At 42.9% G+C, this 12,087-nt stretch overlaps 3 protein-coding genes across 8 annotated transcripts in view; all 3 read left to right on the top strand.

The window, feature by feature from the left end:
- Positions 1-8: 8 nt before the first annotated feature.
- LOC120456418 (transcription factor 15) lies at positions 9-831 on the top strand. The gene is made up of 3 exons (XM_039643250.1): positions 9-247; positions 343-473; positions 531-831. Exons 1-3 carry the CDS (start codon positions 18-20, stop codon positions 623-625), a joined length of 456 nt encoding a protein of 151 aa, XP_039499184.1. The 5' UTR covers positions 9-17; the 3' UTR covers positions 626-831.
- A 476-nt stretch (positions 832-1,307) lies between these two features.
- LOC120456435 (DNA replication ATP-dependent helicase/nuclease DNA2) lies at positions 1,308-5,053 on the top strand. Its single transcript, XM_039643268.2, has 3 exons — positions 1,308-1,925; positions 1,983-3,020; positions 3,080-5,053. Exons 1-3 carry the CDS (start codon positions 1,386-1,388, stop codon positions 4,796-4,798), a joined length of 3,297 nt encoding a protein of 1,098 aa, XP_039499202.1. The 5' UTR covers positions 1,308-1,385; the 3' UTR covers positions 4,799-5,053.
- A 2,578-nt stretch (positions 5,054-7,631) lies between these two features.
- Positions 7,632-12,087, top strand: part of LOC120456782 (mucin-22) — a 34,319-nt gene continuing 29,863 nt past the window's right edge. The window contains exons 1-2 of one of the 6 annotated variants that reach the window (XM_039643790.1): positions 7,632-7,647; positions 8,295-8,489. In XM_039643790.1, the coding sequence (XP_039499724.1) occupies positions 8,481-8,489 (9 nt within the window). In that variant the 5' untranslated portion in view covers positions 7,632-7,647; positions 8,295-8,480. Of the gene's footprint in view, positions 7,648-8,226; positions 8,490-12,087 lie in introns of those variants that run through there. The other 5 variants (XM_039643795.2, XM_039643791.1, XM_039643794.2 and 2 more) reach the window with 5 other exon arrangements.

Raw genomic sequence — 12,087 nt, forward strand, 5'->3', positions numbered from 1 at the left:
ATCGCCGCGGCTAACGGATGGCGGTCTCATCGTCCTCCTCGTCCTCGTTTTCCAACTACTTGATGGCGGTATTTGCCCAGGATAGCAATAGTAGCGGCAGTGCCAGCGGCAGTGGAGCAGCCGCCGACTCGGAGGACTCCCAAATTGGTCAGGAGGCCACTTCCGGGGGGCAGGAGAATCAGGGGAACCACAGGCGGCGGCCGCCGCGCCAGAAGATCAATGCTAGGGAGCGCTACAGGACTTTTAAGTGGGTGAAAAGTATAAAAATAATAATATTCTTTTATTTTTTATTTTTGTTCTAACAATTAATTGTATATTTCCGATTATCCAAAACAACAACAGTGTTAATTCCGCCTACGAAGCATTACGAAATTTAATACCCACGGAGCCCATTAATCGCAAGCTTTCGAAGATCGAGATCATCCGCCTGGCCAGCAGCTATATAACGCACCTAAGTAGCACCCTAGAAACAGGTTGGTTAACAATACACAAACCACATAAACGTAAACTAATTTGTTTAAATTTTCAAGGAACTGAATGCCAGCCATGCTTGCTGCACAAGTACGAGAGCGAAGGAGTAACTAGGCGTATCAGTATCTGCACCTTCTGCCTAAAAACCAAGTGAAATTATAAATTAACTGGATATATTTAAGAATTTTGTTCTTATTCGTCGTATCTGTTGCATTTAAACAATAGTTTATAACTTTTAAATTGAGCGCCTAGCCGTGGCGCCACCTATGCTCAATTGCTGGAACTAAATGTATTCAAACGTGAACTGCTTGCCGTGGTAGAACTGCTTTCCTAAACTGTTGTATTTCTCCAACATTTCGATCTCTTTATAATAGCATATAAATAAATTTAATGTTATAAAAGTGATTTTGAAGTGTCTGTAATGGTACTCTTTATTGACAAAGAAGTTTGAGTAGGTATTCCAAAACAACACAAATAATTCTACATTTGTCGATAAAGTGTCGCCATCTGCTCGGATGTTTTCTACAACTGCACCACTTGCGCTGATTAGAGATGACGAAAGTGAACTCTAAAATAGATAGATTTTATATTTAATAATAAAAAAGAAGTGAATAGAACGCGCTTGACGCAATGTAATTTTTTGCATAACTAATTTTCATGCAAAATATTTTATAAGGTACATACGTTAGTGATAGAATGAGATTTCAGTTTTATCCAGAATAAGTTTCCAACTGCAAAACACGCTGAAACTTTAAAATAGCTACAAACTAGCTAAATAGCCAAACAGGCACGGTGCCTTCCTAAGTATTTTACCACACTTCCAAAACGGTCACACTTTTCCCGCCAAAAGCATTTGTACGCATAACTGAAATAAAGTAAATAATTCGATTCAACAATAACAAATAGCCGCTTCGATGGCCACTAAACGTGTGCTGACGCCTAATAAAGCGGAGAACACCGGCGTGTCGTCACCCAATCCGCAGAAGAAATTCAAGGAGCAACTGGATTTTCCGGCGGACGAACTGGAGAACATCGATTGGGGCGACAATGATGACTTCGATTTGGCAGTGATTGGGGCTATGGACTCGATATCCAACCATCGATTGGAGCTTACCCAGTGGCAGCGTTGCGAAGTGGTGCTGGTGGAGCAGCTGCCCAACAGAAAGGGCCTCAAATTGCATGTTAAGAGGATTTCTGGCGGGGATCCGGAGACGGCTGTTTGCCAACTGCTGCCCCCGTGGAATTGCATGCCAATGCAAGTTGGGGACACTGTCTCGCTGTTGGGCAAGTGGGAACCATCTGCAGGATGCTATGTGGTCGATAAGGAGCAGGGTTACTGCGTGTCTCATCCGGATTTCCTCATTTCCGGCACCACAGTCACCGGTTCCCTGTTCTGCAAGCGGAAATCTGTGCTGCAGGAACGTTTCCGGGGTCTGGACTCGGGAAGCTCTGTTGTAAGTACATCTCGATATCAGCAAAACCCAACTTATCCAGAACTTATTCCCTTTCAGATGGTTATTGGCACTCTGGTGCACGAATTGCTGCAAAAGGTTCTGCGCCAGAAGCTCTTCGATAAAAAACACATCCAATCTGCCCTCCAGGAGATGCTGACCAGCTCTTCTTTGGCTCATTTACTCTATGCCAGCAATCTCAGCCAGGCGGAAATGGAAGATCATCTGCTGAAATTCATCGATCCCATTGTCAGCTTTGTGGCCCAGTATGTGAAGGGTGAAACGCCAAGTGTTTTGCTGCCTGAAGTCTATCGCGGTCGCATCCACGAGATATGCGATATAGAGGAGAACCTCTGGGTTCCCCAACTGGGTCTCAAGGGCAAGGTTGATGTCTCCGTGAAGGTGAAGAATCAACGGCAGAGGGAAGAGATCATACCACTGGAACTGAAGACTGGTCGAGCCAGCTTCTCCATGGAACACAAGGGCCAACTGCTGCTCTACCAACTGATGCACTCTGCCCAGGGCAGGGATACCCAGTCGGGATTGCTTCTGTACCTCAAAGAGGGACTGCTACGAGAAGTTGGCAGCGGAAGAAACGAGCAGAGGGATCTCCTAATGCTAAGGAATGATCTGGCTCACTGGCTAACACGTGAAGTAGCCATTCCGGCAGGCAAAGAGGATCCACTAGAGCAACTGCCGCTACCCGAACCTGTTTACCATCACAGTGCCTGCGGCAATTGTGCCTACAATACCATTTGCACCAGCTTTGCCCAGAACGATTCAAGTTTAGAACTAAGTGACTCACATCCTCTCAAGAAACTGATGCCACAACTATTAGGACATCTAGGTGAGGCAGATCACGCCTACGTGCAGCATTGGTGCGGATTGCTGGCCCTAGAAGAGCAGCACAATCGTCAGTCCTCGCAAGCTAGATCTTTCTGGACAGAGGACCCTGCGAAGAGAGAAAAAGAAGGCAGAGCCATTCGACATCTAAAACTAGTGAAGGGCCAAAAAGTTGTGTCAGAAGAGGGACGCTATCGCCAGACCTTGGAGCTCGGTGAAGAGGCCGATCCCAGTCGAGATCTCAGCCTCAGTGGGGTACGTTTTGTTCCAATCCCCACAGATCAAAATATTGTTATCTCCACTCTTTGTTTCAGTTCGACTTGGGTGAATATGTGGTCATAAGTTCCTCTACCCGTCTGGCCGTTGCCTCTGGCTTTATTGTATCCATAGAAGCACGTCGTTTGGATCTTCGCCTGGAGCGAGATCTTAGCCAGCGTTATGGTCAGGACACATTTATTATGGACAAGCACGAATCGCAGAGCTTTGCCACATTTAACTTTACCAATCTTGGTATTCTGCTCTCCGACGGAGAGCGCTTCCAGGAGCTGAGAGATATTATTGTCGCCAAGAAGCCACCGGAGCAGCACAAAGTGCTGCCCAAGATCATCCTCACCAAAGGAGCGCCCATGCTGCTGCAACTAAACAAAGTACAACAGAATGCTGCTTTGCGTGCTCTGACCACCAGCAGTCACATGTTGATTAAGGGGCTGCCCGGCACTGGCAAGACCCAGACTTTGGTTTCCCTTGTGAGACTGCTCCATCTCCTCGGAAAGAGTGTGCTCATTACAGCGCAAACGCATTCGGCGGTGGACAATCTTCTCATGCGTTTGCTGCCCTTCGATTTGCCCATGATGAGATTGGGTTCGAGCTCTAGAATCCATAACCAGTTGGTGGAAATAAGCGAGGATAGCCTGACAAAAGATTGCAAAACAGTAGAGGATTTGGAGAAGGCTCTGGAGCAGCCTTCCATTGTGGGAGTTACCTGCTTGGGAGCTGGACACGCGCTCTTCCAGCGTCGTAAGTTTGATTATTGCATCGTGGATGAGGCTACGCAGGTGTTGCAGCCCACTGTGCTGCGTCCATTGATTCACTGCAGCAAATTTGTCCTTGTGGGAGATCCAGAGCAGTTGCCTCCGATTGTCAGGTCTAAGGAAGCCCGTCAGAGGGGAGCGGATGAGACGTTATTCCAAAGACTGGACTCGGATCAGGCCACCGCTGTGTTGAGTCTGCAGTACCGCATGAACAAGACCATCACCCGGCTGGCCAATGAGCTCACCTATGGCGGAGACCTGAAGTGTGCCTCGGATGAGGTGTCCGGCGCCAGGTTTGAAGTCGATCTGTTGAGCCAAGCACCCAGATGGGTGCAGCGTGCGTTAACAACTCATTTGGAGCAGGCTGTCACACTGATAAATACAGGGGATTGCATGGAGCGCTGCCAGGAATTCGTTCAATCGTCACAACGGCTCGTGGACACCTGCTCCTCCATAGAGCAAAACTTTGGCGAGGACAAGGATGAGATTAGGAAGCTTACATCCAAAAAGAGAGTATCCAAATACACAAACTACTGTGAAGCGGGCATAGTGATGCACTTGCTCAGGTATCTACTGAAATCGGGCTTCGAAGCCACCAGGATTGGTGTCATAGCACCATATCGCGCTCAAGTAGAGCTGCTCAAGAAGCTTGCTTCCAAACTGGACACCGACCTGGAGTGCAACACCGTGGACCAGTTCCAAGGCCGGGATAAGAACCTTATCATATACAGCTGCTCCAAAACAGGCGGTGATTTCTCCAATATGGAACGCTCGCGGGAGGCAGAGATTCTGGAGGATCAGCGCCGTCTCACAGTGGCTATTACCCGTGCCAAGAACAAGCTCATCCTACTGGGCGACATCAAGTGCCTGGAGCAGTACGGTCCCTTCCGACGCCTCTTTAAGCACATTCCGGACAGGTGTCGGCTCAAGTTGGAGGATGGCCGCATGGAGTTCGGCTGGAAGAGGATACAAGAGGATTTGGCTGGTCTAATGGACACCTAGGTAATTTCTATATTTACATGTGCTATTCCTTTTTTTTTGTTTTATTATTTACGTGGCATGTTGAATTTATTATTATAAATAGGATTTGTTAGCTAGGCATTGAATGTACACAATATACAATGACTATAGTCGTCGATTTATATATTAATTTAAATGTTAAGGGCTTAAAGCCTCTTTTCTGTTACTTATTTAATCTGAGAATCTAAATCAATTTGTAGAGATTTCACTGGTTCACTGTTGAGTCGAAGAAATTGGCTGTAAGAGCTCTCAATAAAATCTTTTGCTAAATTGTTATTAAACCGCATTACCAGGGCTGTGTTTGCTTATAGATTGGCTGTAATCTTTTAATCCAGAAAACTATTTTCCCACTTGGCAGTCTTTATATATATGTACATGTACCTACTTTTTACTACCACCCACACCAGCCAGATGTTCGTGTGTGTTCCTTCGCTTGGTTGCCACCGTCCACCTTCTTATCCCAGACCCGAAAACCTGCCCCTTCCCAGCGGAAGTTGGGCACCTCGAGGTCTGAGCTCTGAGCTGCTGCTCTGCGTGCCCTGAATATATGTATATGGGTAAGACATATGGTGGGGCAGGGGAATGGGTCACTTGCAGCGGATGCATTTAACAGCCAGGAGCGAACGTGAGTCATCCTTTGAGATGATTATCGTATCATTATCGTCATCGTCATCCATGCATCCATGCAGGTGTGTTAACGTTCGCTGGGGCAAATGGCAGTTACCAAATGCGAGATTGATTGCCCTCAAAAGCGGGAAAGGCTAAAGCAGAAATAAAACCGAAACCAAATGAAATGAAATTGAATGAAATGAAATGAGAGGACGGCTCTAAAAATAGGAAACCAGTAAAAGTTGGGGCAGACACATCGAATACCCTAAGGAACTAACTCAATTGAAAATGATTTCAGAAATGATTTTGTTAGAAATTCACTTTTGGGTCGGTCACCTGTATAGATAAGCAATACTATGTATAATGAACTGGGTGGCATAAATAATTGGGGCACCCATCAATTTGTAGGCTATTATAGTAAAGTTCGGTAGATATAAGTGAAGATATAAGTGAAGAGACCCCAAACACCAAAAAACCATTGGTGAGCAGAAAGCGGGCAAAGTCAGATGGATATATGTATGTGATGTGTGTAAGACATATACTCTTAAATGAAGGGTGGAGTGGGGGAAGAAAGACCAAGAGAAATAACAGTAACAGTTAGGGGGGAAAAAACAACAACACTAATGGGCATAAGCAAATCGCTTGATAAAATATTTGAAATTCATTTCGCGCCGCCGCTTGGCAGCCGTTGGCATTTCGATGACAGCATTTAATGCTTATTATGTAAACTCTTTTTCTCTCACCGGGCCATTGGGCATTATTTGGTATTTGGTATTGGTTATAGGGAATTTGGGCATTGGGAATGGTGTGGAATGGAGCGGAGTGGAGAGTGAATCCAAAACAAAGGTCAGCCACAATATTATTGGGCGCTGAATTGATTTTGAGTTCCGGCCAAGCCCCAAATGTGGTTTTTTTGAAACACCCTCCATCTTCTCCGTCTGTCCACTTGTGTGCGCAACAAATTAAGCCCATTAAGCATCTTCGAGCAGCGGCAACAAAAACAACAACAACATTGACAACATCACCTGTTGCAATAGATTGAACACTCCAATTCAATCCCCAGATGATCCACAAAACCTGGGGGCATTGTCTATAAAGCGGCTGAAATCTGTGGGAAGCTGCTGGCTGGTGGGCTTCGACTTTCGCGCGAATTTCTACCGAAAATTGCACAAACTTAACTTAATAGTGTATAATTGTGCTTATGATAAACGCTTTAAACGGAAATTAGGAAATTAGACACCTTTAAACTTGGCTTAAATAAAAGTATTTCTACAAAACTATTATTACCATAATTGAAAGTTATCAAATAGTCGAATTTGACATTAAAAAGGAAGAAATAAATTAAATGAACATTGTGCGATTTAACTTAAGAGTGCCATTAAATTAACCTATTTTAAATCTAGAATTTAGAATAAACTACAATGCAGAAACCTATTTTCTTTCGTCCTCATATAAACATAAAATATAGCCTTAATTAAATATATATTTTCAACAAATCGCTGTCATGGTTGCATAATTGTGTTTAAGTTTATTTCGATCTGTGTTTTTTAAGGGGAATCACCTAAACTAAGGTCTTTTAAACTTTAAATCATTAATATAGCTATTAATGATATTAATATATGTATTAATATAGCTCTGTATCTTTTATATTACTATTAATATATCTTTTGAATCTGTAAAAAAAAATGCCCTTCATTAAAAACTACAGCTAGAATGTCTTGCACAACACAATATCCATTTATCTCGATTATGGCCAACAATTAGTGACCGATTTCACTGCCATTTAACGCTAAAACCGCAAAAGTGTGTCCATAATTGATATTGTTTTTTTCTGGTCATGAAGCAAATTAAAGCAAAGCCATTCGTTTTTTATTTGTTTTCGTGTGTCATTTGTAGGGCCCAAGAAGTGCGTTTTGTTTGCAGCGCTTTTGTGCTTTAACGTGTTTCTCGCCTGATGCCTGCTGCCTGCTGCCTGGCCGCCAAGTTAACTTGGCCAAAAGTGCCATGTTAACTGGTTTAACAGACTTTAACAGGCTTTTGCGGCTGCGCAGCAACTGGTTGTTTGGTGTTGCTAGTTGCTGCTGCTGCTTTTTGCTGCTGCTGCTTTTGCTGTTGCTGTTGCTGCTTGGCCTCTGTTATGTCGCATGTTGCTGGTTTCTGGTTGCTGTTGGCCACGCTTTTTGGCCACCAAACGGATTCAGTGCAGCGGCGACTCTCGAACGGTATTGTTGGCTTTAGCGGTAACTCGCCATTGGCCGTGCATACGAAAAAGACACTATTGTATATTTTTGTTGTTGTTTTTTTTTTTTCGACTGTTGCCTTCGTTTGTGGCTGGAACTTTTCTTGCATTTTTTTGCTTTTCTGCTTTTGGATTGGTATTTTTTTTTTCTTGTTCAATTTGCGTGCCTCGAGTGAATGTGGATAATTTGGCAGATAGTTTTTCTGCGATTTGATATGTGTGCGGATTTAGTTATTCAGTTATATTGGGCCAAAAAGAGCGCCGCCAACGCCGATGTCGATAATAATGCCGCCGCGCCTGGCCGAAAGTGAAAAACTGAATGCGCAGACGTGTGTAACAGTTTTTACTTTCGGCCTGGTTTTCTGCCATTTTTTTCGGCATCTCTAGCAGTAGTTGCTGTTTGGGTTGCTTTTTTGGTTGATGTTGCTGTTGCTGCTGGGAGGCAGTGGAGCATTTAGCCAAGATCTGTGCAGATTGCATAAAATACAGACACCCCAGCAGCAGCAACAACAACAACAGCAAAAACAGCAGCAACTGCTAAACTGCTAAACTGCAACCGCATTTAGCCCAGTTTTCTGCGCAAATATTTTCCAAAAGCTAACGACAAAAAAATCTCACACTAAATCTTAGCGTTATTTTTTCCTCCTCGTCGTTGTCGTCGCGTTTAACTCAAATTATAACAACAACAACAACAACAACGAGAGCAGCAGCAGCAGCAACAACAACAGCGGCAACTTCAGCAACAGCAGCAACAACAACAACATCTAGCCCAAAGGAGCCTTGTATTGCCACCTCGACCAGCAAAAAGCCGCCAAAATGCTTCCGGTAAGTGATTGCAACGATATATAAGCGAAAGAAAAAAAATTGAACAAAAATCCACAAACAACTCTCGACATTAACTGCAAAACTGTGAAATCATTTTTATTTCGCATTTTTGGTTTTTGTGTCTTTTTGCCGCTTTTGTGGCCTGCATTTTGTACGCAATTAGCGCAAAACTGGCAAAAAGCTGTAAATATTTAGTCCAGTTCGGCTGTAGCCACTGGATTTCCTGGATTTTCTTGCGCTTCAAACAACCTTGGCAGGATTCGCACTCGAAAGCTGTTATCCTTGCCCAGGGCAGATGCAAAAAAACAAAAAAATGAAATAAAAAAGCGAAATATCAGGAAAGATCGCCAAACTGGTTACTCTGCGTTCTTGCTGATTTGAATAATTCATGGAGGCCGCGATTTCGATTTCGTTTGCCTGGCTTAACTTGATATTAAAATGTCTCTCTTAGATGATTGCATAATTAATTTGTGTGACACATCGCGAAGAATTCATCAGAATATGAGTTTCCGACGTGTTAAGTAGCTTCCATGAAAAGTAAAAGTTTAGGGAATTCGTTTAAGTAGTTCTGCTTACTTAAATTGACTATCTGCTGAAAGTTGAACAACTATTGAGCTATGTTTCTAAAAATGTTTGAACTTCCAGAAGAACTTCATCAAGATTAGTTATCTAGATCTAAAAATTTTAACGACTTGTACAATTATGTATTTTGTATTTACATATGAATTCCGCATCACAAAAATGTATGGTTTACTGTCATTAAAATTCATAAATACGACGTCAGACTTGTCTTAAAACAGTCTTTGATTAATTCGGATCGATAGTTAAAAAAAAAAACAGCTTTCTGTGCAAATGAATGCTTGATTAGTTATCAGTCAGGCGAGGAATTCAGCAGAAAGTGAGAGGAATGGGGGATGCACGCCTACGTAAATTGGTCTAAAGTGTATTTTTACGATCTCGCAGCTTATATAATGGCAAAACTTTCAACCGATTAACACCTTTGAAGACGTCAAAGACGTCGACGATTGCAATTCCCATGCTAATCGAAGCGATCGAGTGCAAAACTCAAAACTTTCAAACACGAACCAAAATCGCTGGCAGATACATTGCACGCATATTAACAGATGATGGTACCTACTTAATGCTTTTTAGAGATACATCCCAGACTTTTACTATCTCACAATTTCACTGGCTTGGGGGCCCAAATCGAATCGAAATGAGGCTCCACATCCGCTTGGACCTTCGATGAGGCATATTTTTGGCTTCAAACCTATGATATTTCTGTTGCTCATGCAAATTTGCTGCTGCGCATGCGCACAAAACTCGTTTAGGAATTGTGTTATTTTTTGATGGCTTGATTTTTTTGTTATTTTTGTCAATTTTCGGCTTGAACTTAACTTATTTTATTTGCGGCCACGTTTTTCTGCGAGTCCGCGGGGGCGAAACAAGTTTGGCGACAAGTGCTGCTAAGACTAGCCAAAATGATGAGTCCCATCTCCGCCAATCCGTTTGACGTCAGGCCGCAAAAATGCGTGAGAAGAGGAAATCGTCTTCGGCTTTTGTTTTCTTTAAAAAGAAAAAAAGGAAAAAAATCAGGCGGAAATCGGTGGCCCAGCCCCAGAAAATAAGCCAGCGAAAATTGCAATTTACAAATTCATGCAACAGCAAAACTGCAATGGCAACATTGTAAGTTGCAACGCCAACGCAGCCGCACCCAAAAGACAATGACAGTGAACTGAAAAGCAAGACGAGTCGATCCAATCCAATCCATCCGATGCGATGCGATGCGATCCCAAGCCTCCAGTCAGCCGATCCTCCAACTGCCATCAGCCATATGCATGCATTAAATCAGTCAGTCTATCCGAGTGTCTGGTTTTCCATTCAATACCCTTTCCGATTGGCTCTCTTAATTCTACAGATTTATATCACATTAATGGCAACAAATGATATATTTATTTAAATCTTTTACAAATATATAAATCTCATAAGTATAGAAGCAAGTTTAAGATCATGATTCATACCTCAAATAGGCCAATAAAAAATCCAAAAATAAGCAGAGTCATTAAATAAGAAAGAGCTGTGGAAAAACCCAAGTAACCATATAAATCGGCATTAATATTGAAAAATTACATCCCAAAGATGCTGATCTCGGATGAATACATACGTATAATCTGACCCCGGAGGTGGTACATCCGCCTCGAAGTCATGGAAAGGTTTCCAGATTGGCAAATCGGAATTCGCAGCCAGCTGAAAGTGAAACCCGAAGAGCGAAGAGTTGAAAAGTGAATGTAGATACCTATATAAATATATATACATATGTATATACATATATTGAAATTGGCGAGCGACGGGGGGTGATGCGTTTTGGCATTTTATTCAAAAAGCATTATAGAAGAGTGTCATTAAGTTACCGGTTTTTGGGCTATTAAACCGCATTGGCCTGAAATTCCAGCATTCCCAGTGCAATCGCTTTTGGTAATTGTATCTGTCAGATGCACAGATACACGTGCATCGGGATCTGTCTTCAGTTTTATTGCAAAATGTGCTATTTTTTGCTGCTGCTGCTGATGGTGCTGCCTCTACTTACGTTACGTATACGCCACCGGCACCGGCACACAGAGGGTTATGGCTATTGAGGGAGGAGGGGTGGTTGGTAGGCACTACGGGCTTAGCGCAAAGACATACTCCAGAGACTGCCGGGATGATTCAATTCCATGACAACGACAACGACAACGACAACACCGCTAACCAGCCATGTCTGCAACTCGTGGGGCTTTAGGGGGTTAAAACGTTAGGGGGTTTACTCCGGCTTTGATTTGGGAACATGCAAATCATTAACACGCCGACAGCCGTGGGGATGGGCCGGTTGCTCCCTTTGATATTTGAGTCTGAATTCGGTTGCAGCTTTTGGCATTTTGCATCCGCCCTTTAAGCGCCAATTTTCATTGAAATTTTCACATTGCTAGATTAAATTATGATGAATTATTCCACAACATGGGCAATACAAAATGCTGTAGAACATTTTAAGACTGAATAGCATATTATAAATAGAAACTTGAAACATAAAAAAAATGGGCAGTCACAGTGCATCTTGGGTAATTTACAGTCAACATTTTGGCCAATTAAAAATTATATATACTCAATGGCCGCACTTTCCATCAAAAAATCTGATTCCCACCCTTGGAGCCCAGCCTCTGGGTTCATTTGGCAGCACTTGAGACGTAACCGTTAGTTCAAGTGACAGACATAAGCACATATAGCGAAAATACCAAATATATATATATATATTCATATTCATATTCATATTCATACACCCATATATAAGATGGTGTTTTTACAGACAGACTCATGGATCGGTTATGCGGCCTGAAGGTCAACGTGTTTCGAGGCGGAGAAAAAGCAAGAGTTATAAATTAATTTATTAAGCCAGAGCAGCGAGCCAAACGCGAGTTCCACTCGCGGCATTTAAACTCGTTTTCTTGGGTAGCAAATAGCCGTAGCAATAACAAAACAAAGCACTTGCTCAAATTCCTGAGTCTTGACCAACGGTCAAGTCTGACCCCCAATTGGTATTTAAAAGAATGTGACTGCATTTGCC

This window comes from Drosophila santomea, chromosome X (genome assembly GCF_016746245.2).
Source record: "Drosophila santomea strain STO CAGO 1482 chromosome X, Prin_Dsan_1.1, whole genome shotgun sequence".
Taxonomy (NCBI): domain Eukaryota; kingdom Metazoa; phylum Arthropoda; class Insecta; order Diptera; family Drosophilidae; genus Drosophila; species Drosophila santomea.